This window comes from Bos mutus, chromosome 6 (assembly GCF_027580195.1).
Source record: "Bos mutus isolate GX-2022 chromosome 6, NWIPB_WYAK_1.1, whole genome shotgun sequence".
Lineage (NCBI taxonomy): Eukaryota > Metazoa > Chordata > Mammalia > Artiodactyla > Bovidae > Bos > Bos mutus.
In genome coordinates, this window is record NC_091622.1 from 116,088,751 (window position 1) to 116,116,126 (window position 27,376).

Sequence of the window (27,376 nt, forward strand, 5' to 3'; positions counted from 1 at the left end):
CGCCGGCCCGCCGCGCCCCTCGACGTCACTCCCGGCGTGCCGCGAGCCGCACCTCCCCTCCGCCCGCTAAGGTTTTGGCCGATCCAAGATGGCGGCGCAGGAGTCCGCCTCTCAGCTTTCCATGACCCCGAAGGTGCAGGAGTACCCGACCCTCAAGGTGGGGTCTGCGGCCGCGGCGCTCCCGCGCCTGTCAGGGGCCGCGGGCTGGGCGGCGACCGGGCGCGGGGGTGGGGGGTGGGGGCGGGGCGGGGCCGAGGCCGGGGCGCGGCCTGGGGCGCCGGGCAGGGGCCGAGGGCTTGGGGGCCGGGCTCTGGGGGCCGGGCTGCCCGGGGTCTGGGGCCTGGGTGCGGTGCTGTCTGGGTCCCGGGCTCCCCGGAGGCCTGGGGGCTGGAAGCCGTGCCCTCCGGGGGCCGGGGACCTGCTGGCCGGGCGGGTGCGGCGTGTGGCCGTCTATGCCCCCGCCTGCCCCCGTGACAGGGCAGGGAGCGCGTCTCCCTGGCGCCCCACTTCGCCCACTGGAGCCCGATGGTGGCCCCTTCGTCCTGAAAAGAACGCGAATCTCATCAGGGACCGTTCTGGCCGTAGGCAGGCTGGTTGCTTTGGAGGCGGGGGTCTCGGGGGTGTGGGGTCGGGGGCACCCAGCTAGAGAGAGACCATAGCCGGCGGTTGTGTCCAGCTTTCGTCCCGGAAGCTTCTGTCAGACGGTGTTGACGGATGGCTTCCAGCCTCTCATTAGGGACCTGTGAGGAGAGGCCTCACGACCCAATGGGAGCCCATTTGCGGGGCGTCACCAAACCTGAAATACAGCCCTTACCGCTCGGTCGCCAGTTGCGTGACCTTGGATAGTTACTTGGGCAAGTCGACTGAGACTGCAGTGCAATCGCTGTTCCTGGGAGAGGGACCCTCGTAGTTCTTACCTCGTTACTAGAGGGTTCAGTGGTGATTGGCTGCAATGAAACACCTGGGAGTAAATTCCTTCAACCGTCAAGGTTGTAACATTCCCAGGAGAGCTGCGGCTGAGCCTGTGTGAGTCTGAGTTCCTTTCCCTGGGGGTCAGGTAGCGTCTCTGCTCCTGGAGGGCCCAGCTTCCCTGTCCACCAAAACGGTGACAGGTGGTGGGTGCGATGTGGCAAGATTGCCATGAGCTCTTTTCACTTCTCGGGAGACCTGGGGAGGGTCCTCAACCCTTTGAGATTGTTTACCCCGCTCAGGGTGCCGTGCGGGCTCTGGCTTGGGGGAGGTACTGCCACAGTCCTTAACTCCTTGAGCCCTGACGGGAAGGGAGGGAGGGAAGCCCTGCATCGCTGGCGTGAACCAGAGGGCTGTTTGCTGGACCCTGCTTGTAGGGGGTGGTGTTTTTACACGCAACTCGGGCAAGACCCTGCAACTCAGAGGCCAGGGTTCTCTGCTGCCCCAGGCACCCGACTAAGTGTCCCACCCCCTCCACCAAAAAAAAACAAAGTGTGAGTAGGGAGCCCTTAACTGCTGACCCATTATCTCACTCAGACCCCGTCAGGCCTGCCGTTCGACTGACAGACGAGAAAGTTGAGACATGAGAAGGTGGCAAACACCAGACAGGAAGGATGTCTCCTCCAAGTCCTCCTCTCTCATTTCATAATCATGAACGCAGTTTGAGTTCCAAACTTATTAAATAGACTTTGACTAAAGCAGTCATGCAGGCTTCCCAGGTGGCTCAGTGGTAAAGAATTCACCTACCAATGCAGGCAACACAGGAGACGTGGGTTCGATCCCTGGGTCAGGAGGATCCCCTGGAGGAGGCAGTGGCAACGCACCTCCAGTGTTTTTGCCTGGAGAGTCCCATGGACGGAGGAGCCTGGTGAGCTGCAGTCGACTGAGTGCACAGGCGCAGAGGAGGCGTGCCGACGTTCTTAGAGGCAGAGAAACGCTCTAGTGGCACCTTGAGCCTGCTAGGTCAAAGCGTTTCAGTTCCTTGTTGGAATGATTTTGGAAAGTAGAATTTTCACAAGGTACTCTGTCCATTTTTCCCTTACAGATTGTTTAGATCCTGCAGAATAATTCCTCTCCTCTTGACACACGTGTCACTGCTGGTAAACCTTTCTCAGGACTAGTTCCCGCTGGGTGATGAGGAAGTTTCACTGGGCACAAGGGCTGCTTGGCTGGGAAGTAGACAGAGCACAGGAGAGCGGTTGCCTCCGGAGCTCTGATAGTCTCATCTTGAGCGGGGTGCAGAGGTGCGTGGGGGCTGAGGCCGGTGCTGGAAGGCCGTGCTTCTCCAGCGCGAAGGCAGGTCCTCCCGCAGGCAGTGGGGACGAGCACGCCGCGGGCAAGCCTCCTTCAGACAGGCAGGGGGTGGAGGTGGGGGGCGGTGGGACGCGGCCTGGGTTGAGGCTGCTGGCGCCCTCTGACCTGCCCTCCTCCCCGACCCCAGGCCTGGGGACGCTGGGGCGCGTCTCTGCAGTGGGGGCTGCAGGAGGCCCAGCAGCAGCCCTGGCCTCCACCCCGCCAGGTGAGAGCCGCTGGCCTGGACGCCCTTGCTGTGGGGAAGGCATTCTCCCTGCAGCGGGTGCTGGGGACGCACCTGGGCCCTGGCCTGGCTGGGGAAGTTCCCTGGAGTGCTGTCGGGTGTCAGGCTGTGGGTCATGCCCCCGGGCCTCAGGGAAGGAGGAGTGGAAACCTGTGAACCGGAAACCCTGTTTTAATTTGTCTTTGGAAGTGTTTTCTGATTATGAAAGCAATCAATTTGTGTTTATTCTCCAAGTTATTTTGCTGACTGTCCCATTCAGTTTTGAGGTTTTTACTTCTGTTTTTTCCCTTCAGATAGCTGAAGGAAAATCGTATTTTATAGAGGCCTGTCTGTCATCCCATGGATCAGCGGGGTCCGCTCAGCCAGGATCAGGGACGTGGCGTTGGTTGTGGGAGACTGGCCCTGCACCTCACTCCTCCCGTGGGTCCCCCTGGGCCCACCCCCGGGCACGTGGAGCCTCGTCTGGGCGCCTTGGCCAGGGGTCCCCCGCATCAGCACCCTCTCCCAACACCCCCTGCTCGGCACGTCGCCCCTCACTCTATCTGGGGACGGGTTTGCCTGTGTCTTTTAATTCTCCACAGAAGTATTTAAGTTTTCTACTTTTAGCGTGGTGACAGTTTTGTTGACCAAGTACTTATCTGCAATTTCAAATCCTGGCTTTGTATTTTGCATGCCAAGTATATGCCTAAAGTTATAAGTTTCAGTTCAGTTTTCCAAACTTGGTCTCAGCTGGATTTGGGGATCCGTGTGGTCTCAGGTTTGAGAGGTGCCAGTGGCGCAAAGCACAGGGCTTTGGTGATGAGGGCATGGTGGCGGCGGGCTGGGTCCTTACCTCCTTTTTCTTTGCATGTGAGCTAAGTCGCTTCAGTCGTGTCCAACTCTGTGCGATCCTATGGACTGTAGCCTTCCAGGCTCCTCTGTCTGCGGGGTTCTCCAGGGAAGGATACTGGAGTAGATTACTGTTCCCTCCTCCAGGGGGTCTTCCTGACCCAGGGATCAAACGTGCATCTCTTCGATCTCCGGCATTAGCAGGCAAGTTCTTTACCACTAGCACCAGCCGGGAGCTTTTTACTTTAGGTTCTGTGATCACAGAGTGACCGCCTATCCCGCAGACACTTGCAGCGCGGTTGCCCTCCCGTTCGCGGGTCCAGCCTCGTCACACCTGCAGACGCTGTCTGCTCTCACCTGAGAGCGCCCCCGGCCCAGCCTTGGCCTCCCAGAGCCCGCAGACCAAGTGCTCGCTGGAAGGCCCTCTCTGAAGCCCCGCGCCCACCCTGCACGGCCTCCCGGCTTGACATCGCTGCGTCGCTTGCTGACGCTGGGAACGTGGGATGTCATGGAGGAGACCCGATGGCACGGCCTCTGTCCCAGGCCCTCCCACAGAGATGCAGCCTGACCGGAAGGTGCTCTGCACGCTCTGCAGGCTGGCTGTGCTTTAAGTGTCGCTGTATTTTAAACAGATTCAAGTCTGGGAAAGAGAGCTTTCTGGTCTCCAGTTTCCTGTGTAGCTGTTGGAGTCGGAGCCTAGCCCCGGGCAGTGCTAGCCGAGGGCCCTGCCGCTGCCATGCGCTGCAGGCCCCAGACTTCGGGCAGCTCTGTCATGACCGTGCCCACCGAGATCGTCACCTCTGTGCTCTAGTGAGGCTCAGAACACAGCCGGGCCACACTCAGGGCCGCACCTGGGAGGCGAATCCCCACAGGTGCCTCCGTCGCGGTGCGCGCTGTTTGGGTGGCCGTGCGGAGGGCCAGGTGGAGCCCCGTCGGGTCGTCCCCATCACCCGCTGGGTGGAGGAGGCCTCGAGTTGGGGACCTGGGGTTCAGGGAGGCCCGGCGGGGAGGAGGGCCCTTGGGGCGGGCTGGCCGGTTTGGAGAGGAGCTGCGTGGGCTGAGTTGAAATCTTGGCAGGCCTGACCCTGAAGGCTTGTGGTCCAGCTGGAGCAGGCGGCTCCAGGCGTCCCTGAAGCCCTGCAGAGGGCAGGGGCACTGCGTGCCTGGGGCAGGGAAGAGACGGCGTGGGGACCTGGGCAGAAAAGGCCCAGGGCGGAGTCTGACGCCGCCTGCGCCTGCCAAGCAGCTTCCCCGGGCGGTCGGTTATTCTCAGGTGCACGTCGTTCAGACTCTTTGGAAAAGGAGAGCTGTTCACTGTTTCGGTCACTGCAAGCTGTCACTTAACAACTGAGTGTTGCCGAGCAGTGACTGCTCAGCCGCTAAAGAGATACCTCAGTCTGTTCATTTAAAGAGATCCTTTAGTAACTGTCTCTCTCTCTGACTCTGGGACGTGTCACGCTGAGTAGAGGGGCCCTGGCTGCCCAGGGACCTCACGGACCAGAGACCCAGCCTTCACCCCTGCCGCTTTCCTCTCTCAGCCGCGGCCTGCCCTTGTGGGCGAGCTGCCCCTTCTCAGCGGGTCACCGGCCCCATCCGAGCAGACCGCTCCCGGGCCCCGGCCCCCTCCGCACCTCGGCCCATGGCTCTACCTGGGCCCTGCCCGTCGGAGCGGGCGTCCGGACGCCTCAGCAGCGGCTGGGCCCGTGCGTTGCCGCCAGGACGTGGCCCCGTGGCCCTGGCCTCGCCCTGGTTTCTTCTTTCTGTCTTCACTCAGCGTCTGGTGCTTTTTCTGTCAGACTCTTCTTGGGCCCCTGGTCCTCTGGGAGGGGCCGTGTCTGGGATGGCGCCTGGCCTGAGGGAGGCGGGCACTGGGGCCGCTGTTGCGGGTGGGCCTCCCCTCTGTGCGAGGGGCCCCGCGGGTGTTGGCGTCTGCTTGTTGTTGAGAGCAGCGGTCTGGATGTGAGGCCGTGGGGGTCCTTTCTGACCGCACCCCTCTCCTCTCTGAAGGGTCAGCTGACGGGGAGGAGGGTCTGCTCACGGCCCTGGCCCTGGCCCAGAGGTGTGCGCTGGGACCTTCTGGGTGACGAGTGGGCAGCCTCTCAGGCCCCGTGAGAGGGCCACCACCCGGCCTCGTGAGCCATTGGCTTCCAGGCTGGCCCTGCCCAGTCGCTGCCCAGCAGGGCTCTGGCCAGGGCCTCCAGGTGCACCCTTGACAGGGTCTGCTGCTCACCTTGCCTCCTGCCCTGGGCCCCTCCTCCGAATCCGGCCCCAACTGGCTCCCACAGCGCGGCCGCACCTGGCTCTCCCAGGCTCCCGGCCGTACCTCACCCCCCAATCGGGGCCGCTCGTGGCCTTGGTGACCCTCTCTGAGCACCCCCTTGTGTGCCCTGACTCCCAGCGGGACCCCTTCCAGCCCCAGAGCGGTGGCCTGGAGCCGGTCAGATGTCCCGTCTTGGTCTGTCCAGCTTCTTAGCAGCTGGGGGTCTAAACTTGTTCCCATGCCCGCCGCCTCCCCAGACCCACTCCCCATCGTCCTAGTCCCGGTGGGGAGACTTGGCTGAGTCAGACCTAGGGCTACACCGTGGAGCCCTCCTGGACTCCCGTTCTCCCAGCTTGCCCCTCCTCACTCTGCCTGCAGGACAGACTCGCACTCTGGCCGCCTCTCGCCCTGGCTCCCTGGGCTGCGGGGCGGCCCTCGCTGTCCCAGCTCCGCTGTGCCCCGCACAGCCGCTGGGCTGCTCCCACCTCACTTGGACTGAAGTCCAGTGTGGCTCGGGTGGTGAAGAATTGGCCTGCGGTCCTGGAGACCAGGGAAGGCCCCCTGGAGGAGGAAATGGCAGCCCACTCCAGTGTGCTAGCCTGGAGAATCCCACGGACGGAGGAGCCTGGTGGGCTACAGCCCATGGGGTCGCAGTCAGACACAACCGAGCGACTGACACTTTCACTTTCCAGGGCTGTTAGAGTGGCCCCTGGCCAGCAGTGACTTGACCCCCTTCCCCCTCCTTCCAGCTTCCCCCGGCCCCCTCCCCTCCCCCATCTCCCCTCCCCCACTGCCCCCCTTTCTCCCATCTCCCCTCCCCTCCCCCTCCTCCCCCCTCCTCCTCTCCCACTCCCTCCCCTTCTCTTCCCCATCTCCCCTCCCCCACCTCCTCCTCCCCCATCTCCTCCTCCCCCATCTCCGCTTCCCCACTCCCCTCCCCCACTGCCCCCACTTCTCCCCCCTCCTCCCCCATCTGCCCTCCCCACTCCCCCTCCCACCTGCTCCCCTACCCCTTCGGACACTGAGCCGCCGTGGCCTCCCCACTGCTACAGGACATGCCAGCACTAGGGGCCTCAGAGTCTTTGCTGCTGTTGACTTGTGCAAAGCCCTTCCCCTGTCCCTGTGCTTGCTGCCCGTGCTGAGGCGGACCAGCGGCGTGGAGAGACTTCGGACTCCGGTCGAGCTGAGACAGGGAGCACAGAGGTGCCGGCGATGCCCGTCCCTCCTCCAGCTTGGTCCATCTCGCCCCATGCCCACAGGCGGGGACCAGAAACGTCATCTTCCTAAGAAGGGGGCTTAGAAAGAGGGATTTTCAGCCCTTCTGTCCTTCACGAGCCTCTGCAGGGGTGTGCTGTGCGGGGGGAGGTCAGCCCAGGACAGGGAGGGGCATCTGCTGTGTTTAGGGTGCAGCCCAGAATTTCAGAGGATTCCGTTAGCTTTGTGATAAATGTGTAGAAACCTCCTCTGAGGTTCTTGTGAAAGATAAAAGGCCTGTGCCATTGGCAAAATGCTTCCTTCCTGTGCTTGCGAAAGTGGCTGAAAACATGATGACAAACGAAAATGCACTTCTTTGTCAGCAAATACGATGAGGAAACCCACAGCAAACCCTGGAGAAGGTTTGAAGCAACACATCCTGAAGCAGATGACTGTGTGGGAGGGTGGCTGTAGAGCTGGACGGGAGTTACAGAGGTTTCTTGCAGGTCTCAGCGGAGGGTGTTTGCCAGGATCTGTTTCAGTCACGAAAACAGGCAGGGTTACTTTCTGTGAGCCACTGAAGGTCAAGGAGGTGCTGAAGGAAATAGTTTAACATCAGCTAATTAAGTGGGGAAATCCTGTAATCTTAAAAGCTGTATCGCTGCACGTTACCAAGGAAACATTAAGTAGATTTGATTAATACAGGTTTAAATCTTTGGTATAACTAGATAAGGTAAAACTAGAATTTTTTTTTTCTTATTTTTGTTTTGGGTGCACTGGGTCATAGTTTTAGCACAGGGGAGCTTTAGTTGAGGCATGTGGGATCTCGTTCTCTGACCAGGGGTCACACCTGAGCCCCCTGCATTGGGAGCGCAGAGTCTTGGCCACTGGACCACCAGAAAGTCCCGAAACCAGAATTCAAAAGCAAATGACAAACCTTAAAAAAAAAACCCACCACATGTGAACCATAAAGAGCTGGTTCCAGTTGATGAGAAAGCTCCAAGACTCTCTTCCTTATTGAGTGTTGGACTAGGAATACAAGCGTAGAATACATGTAGAAGGAATACAAAAATGTAGAAGGAAGAATGTGTGGAGTTGAGTCATAAAATTGCTCTTTTGTGAAAATGATGACTGAATAGTCTGTAACAAGTAAAGAGATTTAAAAAAAATCCCATAAAGAAAAACTCAGGACCTGATGGCTTCTCTGGTGAATTCTGTTAAGTGTTTAAAGAAGAAGTAGCATTGCTCCCTCACAGAACCAAAATATGGGAGAGGAACACTGTTCAGCTTAATGAGGTCAGTTTTACCCTGATACCAGGACCAGACAGACAGACCACGAGAAAACCGCACCAGTCTTATGAATGAGTATAGGTGCTGAGCTCCTCAGCAGTGCCTGCAGACTGGATCTGACAACACATGGAAAGGGTCATGTGCCGTAACGAAGCGGGGTTCACCCCAGGAATGCGAGGTTGGTTCAACATGCGGAAGCCAGTGCATTGCCACCCTGAAAGTATAAAGGACAAAACCACATGATCATCTCAACAGACACAGACTAACAAACCCATCAGCGTTTCATGATAAAGACCGTGAACCAGCTAGGAATAGAGGAGAACGTCCTCAACCTGATAAAGAGCGTCTCTGAGAAAATTACAGACGTCATCACACGCTGTGGTGAAACGCGGAAAGGTCAGCAAAAAGACAAGGATGCCACTCACCATTTCCATTCAGTGTTGCCCTGGAGATTCTCACTGGGGCTTAGGCAAGAAAAATAAATAGCAGGCAATCAGATTGGAAAAGAAGTGACAGTTTGCAGATGAAATGATCGTGTACATGGAAGGTCCTAAGGAAGACACGTGCGCAGCGCACACGCAGACCTACAGGAACTGATGGTTCAGAGCAGCCTCAGGATGATGGTCTGGTTCAGAGCAGCCTCAGGATGATGGTCGGGTTCAGAGCAGCCTCAGGATGATGGTCTGGTTCAGAGCAGCCTCAGGATGATGGTCTGGTTCAGAGCAGCCTCAGGATGATGGTCTGGTTCAGAGCAGCTTCAGGATGATGGTCGGGTTCAGAGCAGTCTCAGGATGATGGTCTGGTTCCGAGCAGCCTCAGGACACGAGACCGGCAAGTACAGATGGTGTTCGTTTCCCACCCTAGAAATGAACGGTGAAAGGGAAACGGAGGAAACAATTTTGTTTACAGTTAAATGATGATAAATTGAATTTCATCAAACAGAAAAAGCTTGTTCTTCAAAGGATGCTGTTTAAAGAAGTAAAAAGACTACTTACAGAAGGAAAATATTTGCAAATAAGTTCTAAGGCTTTAGTATCCAAAATATATAAACAACTCTTACAGTTCAATAACACAAACAAGCTGCAAAAACGAGCAGATGGTTATGAGGAGACTCTTCTGAAGAGAGAGACAAATGGCTGACAGGCACCGTTGTCAGTGAAACCGTGAGACCGCAGTGAGGCTCCACTTTATACCCACGGAGTGACTGATCACAAGGATGGACAGTAGGCTTGTTGGATGAGGATGTGGAGAAACCAAAATCCTGGTCCTTGCTAAAGGAGTGTAAAATGGTGTGACCGCTGAGGAAAGCCATCCGGTTAAACAGTTATCGTATGACCCAGCAGTTCCCCTCTGAGAGAAATGCGAACATGCCCATACAAAACCTGTGCAGGCATCTCTCTGAAAGTGGACGCAGCCTCAGTGTCCATCTCTCTACCAGTACAGACACGAATGTGGGTCCCATAAGGGAACACCATTCAGCCGTGAAAAGGAGTGACGCGCACGCTGTATCAGACTGAACCCTGGAAACATGTCGCTCGGTTAAAAGGCCAGACATGAAGGGCCACAGAGGATATTATGTGTTACATTGATACGAAGTGTCCAGCACAGGCAGGTCCGTTCAGGTAGACGGGAGATCCCTGGCTGGTTCCTTGACTGGGAGCAAGAATTCTGTAGGCAGGAGTTTCTGTTTTGGGGTGATGAGAATGTTCTGAAAGTAGATGGTGTTGATGGTTGCACGGCCTTGGCGATCATAGTAAACACCGCTGGGCTGTATACTTGAGTTACAAAGGTCAATTTTATGGTGTCTGAATTATACGTCAGAAATTTGTAAAATAGAAAGCGATGCAGCTTACTGTAAATTGTCCTTATTCTTAAATTGTCTTTCGAAAGGCAGGCATCCTGGTTTGGATAAAGACTGACTAGTTGATTTCTTTTACAGTTGGTGCTGTCTGTATCCCTGCAGGAGAGCTTTCCCTGAGGGCCAGGAAGTCTCACCCTGTGTATTCCCACTGGGCACCTTACAGTTTTAGCGTCCACGTTTTCACCTGCAGTCCCTTTCCAGGGAATCTGCAGATTGTATGAGGCGCAGGTTGGCCCTCTGCATGTGGGGTCCATCCCGGTGCCTCTGCTGCGGATGTGGTTGGTCCTCTGCCCTGAATTGCCCTGCCTCCTTGGTTGGCCATACAGACTGTGCCTGTGGGTTCCCACCAGGTCCACCTCTCCTTGGTCTCCGAGCCTCCCTGGACCAGTGCTTTGAATCAGGCACCACTGTCCGTATGTTAACAAAATCATTCAGAATCTTTTTTACTGTGATAAAAACCAGGTGACCGTCTTCATCGTTCCTGAGTGTCCAGCAGGGCTGTCGTGCACGGAGCTCAGCTCCCCCTCTCGTCAGCTTCCGATGATCTGATGGCGTGCCACAGCACACGTGTTCCTCCCAGTCCTGGAGGAGGGACCCAGGGCAGGGGGGACCTGCACGCCCCCAGCACTGTCCCTCCACAGGTCCCAGGTGTGCGCACTCTGGGAGGCTTGCGGGGGCGTTGCCCCGACAGCGGAGGGGCTGAGCGCCCGTGCTCACATGTCGGGGCGGTGTCTGTCTGCTTCAGAGAAGTGTCAGTTCCGGTCCTTTGCCTGTTTTTCAGTCTGTTCTTGTCTGTCTGTCATGGGGGTCGTCAGGCTCCTCACGCAGCCAGGTCCTGTGGTTCACAATTTCCTCCTGTTCCTAGGTTGCCTTTTCCCTCTGATGGTGGTTTCTTTGGTTTCACGGAAGTTCTAAAGTTGAATGTTGCTCATCCCGTCTCTGCTGCCTGTCCTGCTGGGAGCGTGTCGAGGAGCAGCACCTCCTCCCAGAGTCTGGGCGCGTGTTGAGCGGCGCCTCCTCTTGGGTCTGGCTCTTCCCTGGTTTCCATCCTCACTGCTATCTCTTGCGTCTCCATGATTTTTTTGTCATCTGCACCAGGACTGTCTATGAGTAATTCTCCTGCCAGAGGATTTGGCAGCTAAGCCTGAAGTCTCGCCGTTCTGAAAGCATCTCAGTTTTGCCTTGTTCTCAGTGATACTTTAGAGTGGTTTAGTCTGCAGCATTTCTGAAATTCTATCCCTTCTTTTGGCAAAAGCCCTTCAGGAAGGCGCCTGTGGAGCTGTTGATGACAGGACAGTTGGGGACAGTGGGAGAGGCAAAGCCTGGGTGGCCTGGTGTCCCGGAAAGGACATGGGTTCCAGGAGCTTGTGAAGGGGTGACGGGGAGGGAGGCTGGGTCCGTGGGAGGCCTGGGTGGCAGAAGGGGGACTGGAGCACTCAGCACCGGGCGTGTGTGGCCCTTGAGTGCCGGGGTGGGGGGAGGGTGGTCCCTGGGGCACAGCTGCTGGGTGGGATCCCTGGGGCACATTGCCCGGCAGGGGTCCCTGGGGCACAGCTGCTTGGTGGGGTCCCTGGGGCACAGCAGGCAGGGCGGGGGTCCCTGCAGCCGAGCGCTCACTCTGTCACGCAGTGGAGCCAGCACTGCCACTTGGGTTTAACAGACTGCCCGGGTTCTCGAAGGGGGTTTGCTGTCGTCAGTGACGCCCCCGCCAGCCCCTGCCCTGCGCCCCCACGGTGTCTCGCATGCTCTTACCACGCAGGCTGCTTGGCGGGGCTGGGTCGCAGATCCTAGGCCGCTCAGCGCCCTGAGGCGTCTTCCCTAGTGCGGGCGTCGTGTGGTCTTGGGGGCTCTGCCTGCCGCTTGTCCCCTTGCAGATGCCCCCCCCGCCCCCCCGCCCGCCAAGTCTGGTCTCCCACAGGCAGTGGTTGGAGGCCAGGTGTGCCTGCCCCCTCCAGAAATCGCATCTGGAGGCGGGGCACACCCTCCACCGAGGGGCTGAGTCACTGGTTGCTCATCTGCCTCGAGCCTGGTTCTGTGTTGGGTGCTGGTGCACGGTGCTGCGAGTGGTCACCTGAGAGTGGGCCCCTCAGGAGCCTCCACTTTGCTTACAGAAGTACTGGGTCCATAGGGGTGGCAGTGTGCGGGGTGGACCAGGGGACCAGGCAGTGGTCTGCGCGAGGCCGTGCCGTCCAGCGCTAGCAGGGGCCTGAACGGCCTGTCAGGCCGTCACCCGTGTCCGCTGGGCCTGCGCTCGTAGCTCAGTTGTGTTTTGAGAGCCACCACCCCGCCCACAGTCATCAGGGAGCCCGAGGCCCGGTGGGTTGGCTTAGCTTCCCGCTGGTGAGAGCCGAGGTATGGGCAGCCGTGTTTCCACGCTGAGTGGGAGTGGCAGCCGGGGCATGCGGGTGGTGGCCTTCCCGGGTCTCCCAGTCTCCTGGCCAGGCCCCGCCGTCACCCCGGGGATCTCTGCTCCTGGGAAGCCCGGGCTCTGGGTTAGGCCCCATCTCCTGCCTGCCCAGCACAGCGCCTGGCTCAGGATTGGTTCCTCCTGAGTGTCCGGGCCGCCAGCAGGGCCCCCGCGAGCGGTCCTTGCCCGGGGCAGGACGGGTTTGGGGCAGCCGCTGCACAGCTCCGCGGAGACCCACCCTGTGAGCAGCGTGTGCCGGCGGGGAGCCCCGCTCTTGGTGGGGAGTCCCTCTTGGAGTCCCCAGGGCGCGGTGACTTCAGTGGCGCTTCGTGGGTTGCCTGCCGTCCTGTGTTCTGGGGAATGGGCGTCCTCTGAGAGTCGATCTGCCCGTCCTCTCCTGCCTCCGCTTTCCTGACCACCGCGTCCAAGGGGCTGCTTCCTGTCTGTGCTCCTGGCCTCATCAGCGTCCTGGTCGCTGCCCCGGGGCCAGCACAGGGTCGTTGTGGGCTTTCCCGCCCCCAGCATGGCTCTGCTTTTTGGTCTTTTCCTTAACTTTGTGTTGTTCTAGATGAACTTAGGGGCGCTTCTGTTCTCCAGCACAGGGAGGTTTCTGGGGAGAGTGGAGGCTGCCCTGCGTCTCACGTGGGTTGGGCGCATGTCAGCCTTTGTGTCCTTGCCTGGGAACATGGGTGACCCTCGCTCACATGGGCCTTTTGTGGGCTCAGGCAGGTTTTAGAGGAGACAGAAGCGCCCTGCCCGCTGGGGGCGCGGACGCAGCGGCTTTCCGTCTCCCGCAGGTGCCCTACGAGACACTGAACAAGCGCTTCCGCGCTGCGCAGAAGAACATCGACCGCGAGACGAGCCACGTCACCATGGTGGTAGCTGAGCTGGAGAAGACGCTGAGCGGCTGTCCAGCCGTGGACTCTGTGGTCAGCCTCCTGGACGGTGTGGTGGAGAAGCTCAGCGTCCTCAAGAGGAAGGTCAGTGCTCTCCCGGGCCGCGCCGCCTGCCCTGCCCCCAGCTGCCAGCACCCGCGGGTGCCCCCTTCCCCAGCTGCCCTGGGGGGGAGCTGTGGCGGAGGGTGGTCCCCCCTGTTTTGCTCTGGCCTCTGCCGCCGCCAGGCTGGCTTCCCGACCCCCCTCCCGGTTCCTGCCGCCACGTGTCCTGGGCCCAGGATGGGAGCAGGTTTATTATTTCTACCATTTCACCTCAAAACAGCACGTTGGCTTTCTTGTTTCTGAGGATGGTAGATATACCCCCAAAGTGAGATAAGATATTTGAAAACATTTTATCACAAGTATCAGGAGTTCATGACACAGGAATCATCAGGTTTGGAGAACACGCGGTCTGGGGTTGGGTGGGGCAGAAGGTGAGGGATCCCTGCTGCCTCGGGAGAGCCCCCACCAAGGGCCTCCCTGGCCCAGGCCTCGGGCTGTTAAGAGCAGGGGTCTGATGGCAAGAACGCTGCACCTCTGGTGAGGGAGCCTAGAAGCGGCTTGCCCAGCAGGCGTTGGCGCCCGGGGTCACAGCCGCACACTGTGCGCCATGACTCCGCCCCCAGCCTGCGTCTGGTAGGCGTGGTCCCAGCAGCTGCTACCTCCGGCCTCCGGTGGAGGCTGCCTTCCATCTGAGCATCAGGTTGTTCTGTGACAGTAGCCAGCACAGTGGGAGGTGACAGGTACACAGGACACCATGACGGAGACTCAGCAGGAATAGGAGATCCGCACAGACTTCAGAGGTAGAAACTAGCAGATATCACACTTCACTGTGTTTAAAGGATGAAAAAACAGCTTGGAGATATCTGCAGGGGGTAGAAAGTGAAAGTGATTTGAAGTTAAAAACAACCAAGTAAAAATTCAAGAAAAGAAAGATAAATGAAAAACTCAGATTTTATTTAAAACAAATATTTTAACATTTAACAATCAGATCCAGCTAAAAGGAGAGTTAAAGAGCTGGAAGGTGGGCCTGAGGAAATTACCTGGGATACAGCACAGAGATGAAAAGAGGGCAAGAGATTGGCGAGTGGGGCAGAGCTTGCCGTGGGCCCCGAGTGCAGGGAGAGGGACCGGGAGGTTTTCACTGACGGTCCGCAGCTCAGAGACCTCAACACAATAAATGCAAACGAGCCTACCTGGGATTTTCACTCAGTGAGACTGAAGAACCTAAAAAAGCAGGTAGAGGAGAGTCCCTTTTTCAAGGAACAGCAAATACCGTGACAGCCGACTTCTTGACGGTGGAATGTGCTGGAAGCAGCCAAGGGCTGACCAGGACTCCGCACATGGTGTCCAGTGCGTAGCCACCAGCCTCCGGTGCCACTGACGTTCCCATGGAAAAGTCACGGACCCGGTGCCAGGGTCCCACAGCCACACTTGAGGTGGTCGCCAGTGGCTGCTGTGTGGTTAGCGGGTATAGAACACTGCCGCTTGGCCATCGTAATTCTGAGCTAAATAGCCTTTAGAGAAAGTATCACAAAAGATGAAACTCAGGTTATAACGACAAGGTGGGCTCATTAACCGGGAAGCTGGACATATGTAAAGTTCTCTGCCTCGGGCAGTGCACCTTGAGTACCTAAAACAGAAAGTAACATCCCTGTGGGGAAGGACAGACCCTACCTTCGCCTTGGAAACAGTAGCTCCTCCCCTCCCCTCCTGTGTGGCCCAGGGGCCTGCTGCCCAGCCTTCTGTGGTCCGGGTAGGCGGTCTAGGTGGGTGGGCCGGGTGGGAGTCCGGTGGAAGTCTGGTGGGTGGTCCAGGTGGGAGTCCGGTGGGCGGTCCAGGTGGGAGTCCAGTGGCAGTCCCTTGGGCGGTCCATTGGGCAGCCGGAGATCCTGAGCGCTTGTGACTGGCACAGGCGGTGGAGTCCATCCAGGCGGAGGATGAGAGCGCCAAGCTGTGCAAGCGCCGGATTGAGCACCTCAAGGAGCACAGCAGTGACCAGCCAGCGGCGGCCAGCGTGTGGAAGAGGAAGCGCATGGACCGCATGATGGTGGAGCACCTGCTGCGCTGTGGCTACTACAACACGGCTGTGAAGCTGGCACGCCAGAGCGGCATCGAGGTGGGCACGGACGGGACCCTCACCGTGTCCTGAGCCGGGCAGCCCCTCCCTCGTGTGATGACTTGGAGTAACAGGGGTATGGACGGGGTCGCACCTGCCACCCCAAGCCAGAGACTTCCTGTGCCCGCTCCTCGTGTGTGAGCCTCTCTCTGGGCTGGGTGTGCTTTGCGTCAGTCCCTTTGTGGTGGCCCCAGGGTGCAGGTGTGGAAGCGCTCAATGCCCCAGGCTGTGTGCGGTGGTGATCGGGCTGTCCGTGGCCTGCGCTGGCCTCTGCGGGTCCACCTGTGCTGTGCTCCAGCCTTCAGGCCGCTGGCTGGGGGCAGCGGTACTCCAGTGTCCCGGGGGCAACCTTCACTGCGGCGGGCATAGCAGTCAGGCATGCCTGGCAGGAGTGCATGGCCGGCCCCATGTGCCCACTTCCCATGACTGGAGCTTCTGGCGGGAGCTCCTCTGTTGAGGGCGGTGTCCTTGTCTCTGCATCCCGGGTCCTGCCCCAGCCAGCTCCTCTGCTGCACTTGGGACCCCCGGCCTGAGTCTCCTCGCCCCGTGTCCTCAGGCCCCCCGGCCCCCACCACAATCCATCCCCACCCAGTGTGCGTGGTTCTTGCTCGGGGCTGACAGGGCTCGGCCCTTGTGGCTCCAGACCCCAGTGTGTGACCCTGCTCCCGTCCCAGGAGGTACCTGGGGTCCCCAGCAGCGTGCCCGGCCCAGCTGCTTCCCACGGGCTCCGTGTCCTCACCTAGTTACAGCTCCAGGCCTTTCCTCCGACGTGGCTGATACACTCGTGGGGGGTTAGGGGTGAGCGTCCTCCCACTTGCACCCCAGCCCCGGGTCTAGCTGCTTCCCACGGGCTCCGTGTCCTCACCTAGTTACAGCTCCAGGCCTTTCCTCCAACGTGGCTGATACACTCGTGGGGGGTTAGGGGTGGGCGTCCTCCCACTTGCACCCCAGCCCGGGCCTGGGTGTGCCCAGGCCCAGGCTCCTGCTGTGGATGACAGAGTTGCCAGTCTCAGCTTGGTGCCCAGTGGTCCCCGGCGCCCGATCCCTAGCCCACCATGCCAGCTTCCGCCTCACCACAGGCTCTCCCTGCCTCACCTCCGCACAGCCTGTCCGTCTGTCAGGCTTCACTCCTGCGCCCTCCCCTGCACCTGCAAGGGCGTGGCCAGGCTCACCCACCCGTGCTGGCTGGCGAGGCCCAAGCTCCCTGTGCCTCCTGGCCCCTGGGTGTGCTCCGTGGGGGAGAAGCGTGAAGCCAGATCAGATGTGGTGAAGGTGAGCTGTCTGCAGAGGCACAGAGAGGGGCAGTGGGGGGGCGGGCAGGGGCTGGGGGTCACCTGTCTGCAGAGGTGCAGAGAGGGGCAGTGCGCGGGTGGGCAGGGGCCGGTGTTCACCTGTCTGCAGAGGGGCAGCGGTGGGCGGGCAGGGGCTGGTGGTCACCTGTCTGCAGAGGGGCAGTGGGGGGCGGGCAGGGGCCTCAGAAGAAGGTCAGTTGGTGTGAACGTCTAGGAGCCAGTCCCAGAAGGGGTTTCCCGTGGAGCCCCCAGCCTCACACTGAGCACAGAAACGCAGCTCTCTTTCTGAAGCAGACACAGGAGGGCATCGTCCTGGCCTTGGGGTGGCCGAGGCCTCCCAGGAACAGGCTGTAGCGCTGGGGCTCCTTCTCATCCAAAGACACAGTGAAGACGGAAGGGCGCACGGGCCACACTGGTGGCTGTGGCGGGCAGGAAGCCTGGTGGAGTCAGCCGTGGCCCCGTGTTAGCCACCTCCATGGTGGCGCCTCCCGGGAGGGGGCTGTGGGTGGTGCTCTCTTGCCGTGGCTCACTTTCGGCTGACTGGTTTAACATTTTTACCGTGGCTCCCACAACCCAGGGTCCATAGTCATCAGAGGACTGTCCACAGGAAAGGGAGAGACTTGGAAAGGCTAGACTCTGGGGGTGGGTAGGAGAGGCCACCGCCTGCGAGTTAGAAAAGGCCTGGAAAGGACGGGACACAGGAGAGAAGGAAGACAGCGTGTCATCTGACAGCCTAGCCGTGGCCTAGCGGAAAACATTCTGGAAAAAGAAGACTGTGCAGAGACGGCCAAGGAAGCAGCACCAGAACACGGCTCCCTCTGTAGGGAGGGCAGCGAGCCAAGGGCTGGATTAGTGAGTCCTGGCTGGACAACCACAGGGCACTTCCTCACCTGAGCCCCACGCTCAGGGGGAAGCCGGGGGAGCAGCTGGGCACAGAGCACGGGCTGTGGCGGGAAGCCTTGGAGTCCGGTGCTGGCTCGGCCACGCTCCAGCCCTCTTTGACCGTGTCCTGCTGTCTGGCAGTCAGGACATGGAGCCGAGGAGGGGTCAGGCTGGGGCAGTTGGGGGCGCGTCTTGCAGGCTCCAGCCAGCATCTGCCACTGTCCCTCCCGGGGCTGCTGGTGGAGCCTCTTGTTGATTTTGCTGTGAGTGCTTGGTTTCACGGCAACATCGTTCGCCATGTGCCTCCACTGACTTTCTCTTGAAGTAGAGCAGGCATCCCTTCCTCGTGCTGTGGCCACCAGTAGGGCTCTGCGTCCTTCTGCAGCACAGCTCCCGCGCGGAGCTTGACGTGGCTATGGTGCTGCACACGGAACCTCCGTGGCGAGCTCCGAGCTGCTCTGCGTGGCCTGCCTTGGCCGAGAGAGCGCGGGCGAGGCGGTGTCCTGTCCCGTGCTCTGTGGTCCAGATGGCCGCGAGGCCTAGGTGGAGGCTCTGGAGACACGAGAGCTCCAGGGCTGTTGTGTGCTGAATATCTCTCCACCTGCTAACAGAAAATGGCCTCCTCAATCTGCTCCTGAGGGAAGAGAAACTCACTTTCTGAAATTTTCTCCCAGCGACCCCTCATTTGTCATTTCGGAACGTCCATTACCTGCCCAGTGTGGCCAGGGAGGTCCTTCTCGCTGGCTACTCCAACCTCTTGCTTGGGCCCCAAGCTTCCTGTCCCCGCCCCCCCCACACACACTTCCTGGCACCATAGCGCCCCCTCGACTTCGCAGGTGTGAACTTGAGTGGGTGGGTTTGCTCCTGTGGGTCCCTGGCTCTGCTGGGATCCTCCAGCTCAGCGGCACTGGGCTGGCCTGCACAGATTGCACTCCTCAGGGTGGGAGAGAAGCAGACCACAGAGGCGAGAGACGTGCAGCCCCCCAGCTGCCCCTTCTCAAAAGCCTAAACTTGAAATCAATCTGCAGAGTAAAACCCATAGAAATTGAGAGTATGGACCACCGGGCTCTCCATATGTTGGCCCTGTGAGAGCTGGTGGGGCCCCAGGTTCTGGCAGGACCTGGGCTGTCCCCAGGTCTGCGTGCTGTGCAGACCCGGCCTGCGGCGGGGTGTCCCAGCACCGGATAGGGTGTTCGCATGAGAGGAGGCCGGGATGCCAACTGCCGGGCGCCGTGTCCAGCCTTGGGCGGGCCCGGGGTCCAGTACTCTGAGCCAGGGCTCCCTTCACTGCAGGACTTAGTGAACATCGAGATGTTCCTGACTGCCAAAGAGGTGGAGGAGTCCCTGGAGAGGCGCGAGACCGCCACCTGCCTGGCCTGGTGCCATGACAACAAGTCCCGGCTGCGCAAGATGAAGGTGCGCGGGCTGCTGGGGCGGGGCTCCCGGAGGGGCGGGGCTCTACCTGGCAGGGCTCCTGGAGGGGGCAGGGCGTGCCTGGGCAGAGCTTGCAGAGCCGGGAGGGGCAGCGCCACCTGCCCCAGAGCCTGTTGTTTCGGAGTTGTGTGGATGCATAACGGGGGCTTGTTGGGTTTGGTGTGGGTTTGGGGCTGTTACATAAGAGGGTGGTGTTGGGTTTTGGGGGAAATCCTCCGAAGGGCACTCTGCATTGTGGTTTGGACAGATGCTGAGTGAAGCTCTGAAGGCACATGGTGTGGACCACGCATGTGCTGCCGGGGATGGGAGCGGGTGGGCCCAGCTCCTACCCACCCACTCACTGACTTAGGAAGGCACCCTGCGAGGAGTGAGTGGGTGCCCGCCTGTGAGGGTGCAGAGTTCCAGACTGGGATATTCTCGAATACAGCCTTTCTTAAGACCCAGAAGCAGCTTAAAAAATAGACACTTTAACATAAATTGCAGAATTTAAACTTGATTCCTGAAAGGTGTCAACGCCTTAGGGCTTGCAGAAATGCTTGATTGTATTAACCTTTCCTGCCTCCATTAGAAAAACTGTGTTCTAAACCGAGTGCCTTTAACCCCGCCCCGTTGAGCTTGTCGTGTGCACATAGTCACCAGCCAAGGGTGACACTCTCTGCCACTCAGGGCCGCCAAAGCGAGCACGACGCGAAGACGGGACGGAAAAGTAGAGTGGCCAGTGGCTCCCCTAAAGAGAGTGAGGATCTTGGTATGGAAACCATAAAAGGAAAGCCAGAATTGGTATGTAACACGCGCCCGCGCTCTGCTCCACCCCCACGGCTGTGCGCTCGGCGGGAACCAGGGCAGAAGGAAAACAGGCCTCCGGTGCAACAGGCGGTTTCTGCAAGCCCTGCTCCCTCCCCGAGAACACTGCTGCTTGGCCAGGCACGCCACGGGGGTCGGGTTGCAGCGGGGAGCCTTGCACCTGCCTGCCAGGGGGTGGGCTGGCGGGGCGAGCCCACCAGGGCACGCTCCTGTGGTCTCGCCACGTACCCGGAGGGAACATAAATAGCTGTCCAGAAGCGCGTCCAGAAGCTGAGAGGGCACCAGAACGCGTTCAGTACAGAGTTCCGCTGAACACAAGCCGGTGTGCATGCTCTGTCCAGCTTGTCCCCTTGTGGGCACACGTGAGCGCCGGTACTTGATCACATGTGCAGGCTGGGGGCGGGGGGTCAGGGGGCCCATGCCAGATGCCAGGGGTCCCTCAGATCTGTGCTGAGGCTCTAGACGGGCAAAGAAGCTTTGAGACCTGCATTTCCCGTCGTTGAAAATACCTCCAAAGTAGTGAGCTGAGGCGGGTTTCTGGACACATCAGGCCGGCAGGGGCAGCGTGCGTGCTGTGTCTGCAGCCTCAGTGGGGCTGTGAACGGGAGCGCGCAGAGCTTCTCAGGTCGTGTGTGATATGCTCACCAGATGGTAGCAGTCCTTGTCCAGTCTGGACACCTGCGTGTGTCCGCCCTCGGGACTGTCTGAGGGTTAACTTGGAGAGCAAAGACCCACCATAAATAAGGAGACACATTTCCATGGGTGGGTTTTATAGAGCTGCCCTAGGGTTTACTGGTAATGCCCCGCGACCGGGAGCCCCAGATGGAAGTGGTCATCGTTCCCTGGAGGCAGGCAGCGCCCTCCCCTCCGTCCCCGGCTCAGCCTTGCCCGTCCGGCCTCTGAAAGGGGCTGGGTTTTTCTTCACTGGTTCATGTGGCGCCTGCCACGCCACCCTCGCCCTGCCCCACCCATTTGGGGTCAGGACAGATAGCTGCCCAGGGCGCAGTGCCCTGCACAGAGTGTGGGAAGGGGGGCTTGGGCAGGGAGGCAGACCACCTTCTCTGAGCCCTGCGGAGTGGACGTGTGGGTACCAGGTGAGTGGTTCTGCACCTCTGCTGTGCCCCTGACACCGGGCAGCACGGTCTGCAGTCAGGTCAGCCTGCGCTCCACTTGGTGTGCCTGGGGCCAGGCTGGGGGCTCGTGGAGGGTGTCCTCCCAGGGTCCCTCCAGCCCAGGCCCTTCCCCAGAACGCAGTGTGTACGCCAGGCTGGGGGGCGGGGAGCAAGTCATGAGGTTGGCAGACTTGTGGAAGCAGCAGGCACGAGGCAGGGCCTCGTGTCAGGGCCTGGGCACTGTGGGCACGACAGCGGAAGTCCTGAGCTTGGCCTCCGTGCTGTGTACTCCACGTACTCTTTCTGGTTGGAAACACTGAGTGTTTTCTGAAGCCATGCTGAAGATGTTATAGTCTTAGTTTTTTGGTAAAATAATCCAGGTTTTTTATCTTAGGTCACAAAAGTTAATTTTGCCTGTTTGTCCTCTACCCCTAGCTGCAGGAGTTTTAGCCCAAATTGGGTTGATATTGCTAAGGTTTCAAAGTTCACTTGGCTCCTTTCAAGCTACCCCACTGATGCGGCCGTATTAGCATCCCCCCGGGTCTCCTGTAGAGCCTCGGGACAGATGCCTCCCAGATGGAGCTGGGCCACAGCCGCTTCCCAGCACAGCAGCCCCAGCCCCAGGGCCCTCGCACCCGCGGCACATCCTGGGCTCTTCCAGGAGCCGGCCCTGACCTGCTTGCCCACCTCTGGCATCTTCGCCCGGTCCTGGCCACGTGCTGAGGCCCCGCCCACCCAGGGCCTCTGAGCTGGCTCATTCCTAGGTTCGCCGTGGCCCACACTGTGAGAGGGTCCTCATGCGGGGCTCTGTCCCCCCGGAGCCCTTGGTGTGGCCCGGGGCTGGAAAGAGGAGGCCTGTGGGTAGGAGGGAGTGGCGAGGGCACTGTGCTGAGTCTGCTGACCAGGCTGTTGCGTCCGTGCAGCCAGCTGCAGCTTGGGAGCACCCCTGCTGCTCCTCGCCCCATGTCCGCCCGGCCCTCCCTGGCCTGGCCCTGAGAGATGTGGGGTGGGGCCGGGCCATGGCCTGTCAGGACCCAGCAAGTGTTGGCGGCAGGTTGAAATTAGGATTTCAGCAGCAGCCCTGCCTCCCCGGCAATGCCGAGCTTCTGTAGCAGTGTGTGCGGCCTCGAGCCGGGACGTGGCTTCAGGTGGGCCTGGCTAAGCTGGTCCTTATCTTGTCTTCACCCTCAGAGCTGCCTGGAGTTTAGCCTGAGGATCCAGGAGTTCATTGAGCTCATCCGGCAGAACAAGAGGCTGGATGCAGTGAGGTAGGACCCCCCAATGTGCGGGGCAGGCTTCTGGGCCCTTCCCGGGCTAGGTGTGGGCAGGCGCAGCTGGTGCCTGGGTGGGGGCGGTGGGAATGCAGACGTCTCCAGGCTGCGCTTGCCTTTCCAGACACGCGAGGAAGCACTTCAGCCAGGCTGAGGGGAGCCAGCTGGACGAGGTCCGCCAGGTCATGGGCATGCTGGCCTTCCCGCCGGACACACACATCTCCCCCTACAAGGTACTGCGTGCCCCGGGCTTAGGGTTGGGCTGGGCCTGCAGTCACTGCCACTGACCAGCATGGCCCGCACACCACCTAGGCATTTTTTCCCACCTTGTTCCCGTTTTGCTGGCAAAATCTTTGATCAGAATGGCTCCTAAAGCACTTCTGCTGGAAAGGGCAGTTCCCAGTGCCTGCTCACTCCTCTGGAGGCCCGGTCAAGGCTAGACAGGCCTGGCCTCTGCATGGTTCTGCTGGCGTCTTTGCTGACCTCGTTTGTTCCTGCTCTGTTCTCTTCCCTGCGTCAGGATCACTGGGCTCATCTCCCCTCATCCCCCCACCCCCAGGATAAACACCCAAGAGAAGCCAAGCCACACCTTCCCCACTCTGCACAGAGACAGCTTCAGCTGGATGCTAGACTCACCACCCACAGCCCCCGTCCACAAGCACAGCTCTGCCAGGTTGCCACCCTTTGTACCAGGAGCCTTCGCTCCAGTTCCCAGTACCTCGGTCCTCGCGGGTCTGAGGTCTCATCACAGTGGCCTTGATGGTGCTGGTGCACAGCTCTTAGATTTCTCTGTGGAGGCTGGGGTGTGCTCTGCCATTCCCTTCTCTTCCTGAACCCTCACTCTGAGGGCCCGTTCTGTTGGTCTAGCTGCTGCTCCGTGTGGTGGAGCCCACCCCCGGGTCCAGGTGCTTGTCGCCACAGCGTCCACGCCTGGTAGCCGTCCTCTGCTAACCTCTCCTGGCGGCTGCAACAGCACACCACAGACCAGGGCTGTGAGCAGCAGGGTGGACTGCTCAGGGTTCGAGAGGCTGGAAGTCCAAGGTCAGGTGCCAGCCTGGGTCACTTCTGCTGGGTCCTCCCACAGTGGGAGGGTCGGGAGCTCTCTGGGGCTCTTCTTAGAAGGACAGTAATCCCATTTGTGAGCCCCTGCCCATGACCTCATCCCCTCCCAGAGGGCCTCTCCCGGCCGTCACTGTGGGCCTCAGTGTTTCAGCGGTGTACTTGTGGGCAGAGGGTAAAACCCTTGGGTGCTGGACCCACTGTGTCCTCTGGGCCGTGAAGCTGGCCTCTGTCCAAGGCCGAGTGTTGCCCTGCAGCCCCGCTGCCCCTCAGTGTTGTGTGGCAGCCTCTGGGCAGACCCAGCCCCCACCGCCCAAAGTGCCTGCAGGTCCTTTGAAAGCTGCTGGAAGCTTCTTCCCAACTGAATTCACACTTTCTGTGGTGTTTGGGAATATAATAAATCAGCAGGTCACAAAGATCTTCAGGTCTAAACTCAGATTTTAACTCATAGCGTTTTCTCTTCAAAGTGCAGCAAAGGCTGGCTGCCCTTGGGGGTGAGGTGCCCAGCTCAGGAGGGTGTGGAGCACGTCCCTTCACTCCTTGGTGAGGCCTCACAGCAGCTCAGGAGGGTGTGGAGCACGTCCCTTCACTCCTTGGTGAGGCCTCACAGCAGCTGTAAAGAGCCAGGCAGCAATGTCATCGCTGCTGTTGGAGCCAGAGGGACCGAGCCTCGGAACAGACCCCAGGGCAGGCGTCCCCTCCCCTGGGCAGAGTTCTCCACTAACTGGGACACAACAGTCTTTGGCTGTTCAGGTTGGTCTGGCAGGTTCAGTTCAGTCACTCAGTCATGTCTTACTCTGCGACCCCATGGACTGCAGCACGCCAGGCCTCCCTGTCCATCACCAACTCCCAGAGCTTGCTCAGACTCACGTTCATCGAGTTGGTGATGCCATCCAACCATGTCATCCTCTGTTGTTCCCTTCGCCTCCTACCTTCAGTCTTTCCCAGCATCAGGGTCTTTTCCAATGAGTCAGCTCTTCATATCAGATGGCCAAAGTATTGGAGTTTCAGCTTCAGCATCAGTCCTTCCAGTGAATATTCAGGACTGATTTCCTTTAGGATGGACTGGTTGGATCTCCTTGCAGTCCAAGGGACTCTCAAGAGTCTTCTCCAACACCACAGTTCAAAAGCATCAGCTCTTCCATGCTCAGCTTTCTTTATAGTCCAAAAAAGCTGGTCTGGCAGGTTAAGTAGCACCAAAGAGACCTGGATGACAGGAGTGCCATGACCCCCCCATGACAGGTGGGGGGTCTCAGGTACAGGAAGCTCAGAAACAGAGTTGGGACGGTTGTCCTGGAAGCAGGAGCAGGGGACCAGACACTCCTGACACGTGCTGGAGCCGCCTCATTAAGGGAGTGATGCCTTCGTCCCTTGTGGCAAGAGGTCAGACGTGTCCAGATGGGTCACAGTGGGAATGAACAAAAGTACTTTGTTTTGAGAGGGGCTGTAGCAGAGACTCGGAGAAGGCAATGGCACCCCACTCCAGTACTCTTGCCTGGAAAATCCCATGGACGGAGGAGCCTGGTAGGCTGCAGTCCATGGGGTCGCTAAGAGTCAGACACGACTGAGCGACTTCACTTTCACCTTTCACTTTCATGCACTGGAGAAGGAAATGGCAACCCACTCCGGTGTTCTTGCCTGGAGAATCCCAGGGACGGGGGAGCGTGGTGGGCTGCTGTCTATGGGGTCGCACAGAGTCAGACACGACTGAAGCGACTTAGCAGCAGCAGCAGCAGAGACTGCAGGGCTCACAGCTGGTGCTGGGTGTGGCAGCCCCTAGGGGTGGTCCTCCTTCACCATGGACTGTTGGATGAAAGAAATGTTAAAAATCATTTTTTAAATGTTGGAAGTGTGATGTGCGCCCTATGCCAGGGCTCTGAGGAGCTCACAGAACCTTTGACTGTGCCCTTGCTTGGCTGCCTTTCCCTCCCTTCCTGCCCTCACCCCTTCTTGAGTCTAAACCTAGGTGGTTTTAGGGACCAACATGAGCCAGATTTAACTTTCTATTCTAATAAGCTGTTCCCTGGAATAAGGCTTCTCCTTGCAAACCTTAATGCTCTTAGCAAGAGGTTCTGGACCTTGCTCAGTGAGTGGCTTTCCTTCCAGCCCCGAGTCCTTGACTTGTCTCCGGGCCACAGGACACACACTCCAGAGCATCAGCGTAGGCTCAGAACGAGTCGGTGTCCCAGAAAGGGAGTCAGCGGTGGCCTGGCAGCAGGCGGAAGTCGAGGCTGTCCTCTGGGCGCCGGCGCGTGGCTGAGCGGGGTGGCTCTCATCTTGCGTCTGCAGGGAAGAGACTTCGAGCTTGTTTCCTGTTATCACGACTCTGCCCCGCTTCTTCCAGGACCTGCTGGACCCGGCGCGGTGGCGGATGCTGATCCAGCAGTTCCGGTACGACAACTACCGGCTGCACCAGCTGGGAAACAGCTCAGTGTTCACCCTCACCCTGCAGGCCGGCCTCTCGGCCATAAAGACCCCGTATCCTGCTCTCGGGGAGTGCTCCCCACGTGCCCCTCCTAGTGCGGGGCTGGTGTCCAGACCCCGCTCCTCACCAGTTAGTCCCTGTCCTTGAAGCTTGTGCAGTGCCCCCAGCCCCCAGCCCCTGCTTTAATTGCATTGCAGCCCCAGTGTTGAGACAGTGCCAGGAGGGCTCCCGTGCCCAGACAGGGACCATAACGCTCAGTAGCCTCCGTGGGGTGCTCGGGATCCTGGGACCTCGGCTGGCCCACCCTCCTTAACCCGTGCGCAGGCAGTGCTACAAGGAGGACGGCAGCTCGCGGAGCCCTGACTGCCCGGTATGCAGCCGCTCGCTGAACAAGCTGGCGCAGCCCCTACCCATGGCGCACTGCGCCAACTCGCGCCTCGTCTGCAAGATCTCGGGAGATGTCATGAACGAGAACAACCCGCCCATGATGCTGCCCAACGGCTACGTCTACGGCTACAACGTGAGGGCCGGGGGGCAGGGCCTGTGCGGAGGGGGCGGGGTCACGTGTGGGGCGGGGCCAGGGCAGAGCGCCCCGCGGGTTGGTGCCTGATCTGTCTGCAAGGCAGGTTGGGGGCAGTGGAGAAAGCTCAGGACTTCTTGGCAGGGGTACCTGCAGAAAGTGACTTTAGTGAAATGAAGCGATTTGTTTCCTGAGAGTCGGTTCTGTGGGTTTCTCATAAGAAACCTTGATGTAAACTGGATTGGCCCTTCTTAATGCGCCTGGTCTTTCTTTTTAGTCCCTGCTCTCTATCCGGCAGGATGATAAGGTCGTCTGCCCAAGAACCAAAGAGGTCTTCCACTTCTCCCAGGCTGAGAAGGTGTACATCATGTAGGCGGCCGCCACGCCGAGCGGCCTCAGGCCCCTGCCTACCTGCCTTTCTGTTTCTGCGACCAAAGATCAGTGAGCAACGACAACACTCCTGGGAAGAGAGGAGGAAAGATTTAACAAGCGTGCACTCGATTTTGAAACATGTCAGCTGTTGACGCTTCTGAAGTGCTTTCACCTTTCAGAGAAACTTCTTTACAGACTGACCATGCGGAGGGAGGCTGGAACCTTTCACCACAGGAACTGATTCCTTCCCTGTGTTCTCACAGTCCCTTCCCTTCTGCTAACAAGGAACCCCCCCCCCCCCCGCCCCGGGGCGGACTGGCCCTTGGCCATGGCCCCGGAGCAGTGGTGGCCACGCCAGACCGACCTGTGGTGAGTTGGTGCCACGAGGGACCCTGTCACTTCTCTGTAGAGCTGCTGCCAAAATGCGGGCACAACGGCTGCAGGTGGCGCTGGCCTCCAGGACCGCTGCCTGCCCGGAGCCGCACCCGAGAGGCCGCGTTCAGCCGTGTGGGTTCAGGGTCACGTCCCTCGCGCCGCCTCATCTCCTGCCTGAGAATGTATCTCGTGGAAACCCACTGGACCGGTGTCTGCAGAGGCCTTGCCGACGGCTCAGTGACTCTAGCTCTAAACACTATTCATTACAGAAGCCAGTAGTTCAGTTGAAGTAACCACCAATGACTTTTCAAATCAGACGAACTGTTGTAGTTTACACGAAACCGTATGGTAGAGGTTTGTACTCAGCGCTTATTTTTGCATGTTGATGTTGATTAGCTAATAAACTGTAAACGTAAGACTCGCCAGTAAA

The 27,376-nt window shown here is 59.4% G+C and overlaps 1 protein-coding gene across 2 annotated transcripts; it reads left to right on the plus strand.

Annotated features, from left to right (window-relative positions):
• MAEA (macrophage erythroblast attacher, E3 ubiquitin ligase) lies at positions 1-27,376 on the plus strand. Of its 2 annotated transcripts, XM_070372854.1 has the most exons (10): positions 1-157; positions 13,144-13,326; positions 15,197-15,400; positions 18,868-18,990; positions 19,675-19,788; positions 22,116-22,192; positions 22,320-22,428; positions 25,599-25,732; positions 26,004-26,199; positions 26,477-27,376. In XM_070372854.1, exons 1-10 carry the CDS (start codon positions 89-91, stop codon positions 26,570-26,572), a joined length of 1,305 nt encoding a protein of 434 aa, XP_070228955.1. In that variant the 5' UTR covers positions 1-88; the 3' UTR covers positions 26,573-27,376. The 2 variants fall into 2 exon arrangements, with proteins under 2 accessions (XP_070228955.1, XP_070228957.1); XM_070372856.1 differs by lacking the exon at positions 19,675-19,788.

Coding starts and splice junctions, on each gene's coding strand:
- MAEA (XM_070372854.1), top strand. CDS start 89: ATGGCGGCGCAGGAGTCCGCCTCTCAGCTTTCCATGACCCCGAAGGTG. Junction 25,733..26,003: donor CTCTCGGCCATAAAGACCCC/GTATCCTGCTCT, acceptor ACCCGTGCGCAG/GCAGTGCTACAAGGAGGACG. Junction 26,200..26,476: donor GCTACGTCTACGGCTACAAC/GTGAGGGCCGGG, acceptor CTTTCTTTTTAG/TCCCTGCTCTCTATCCGGCA.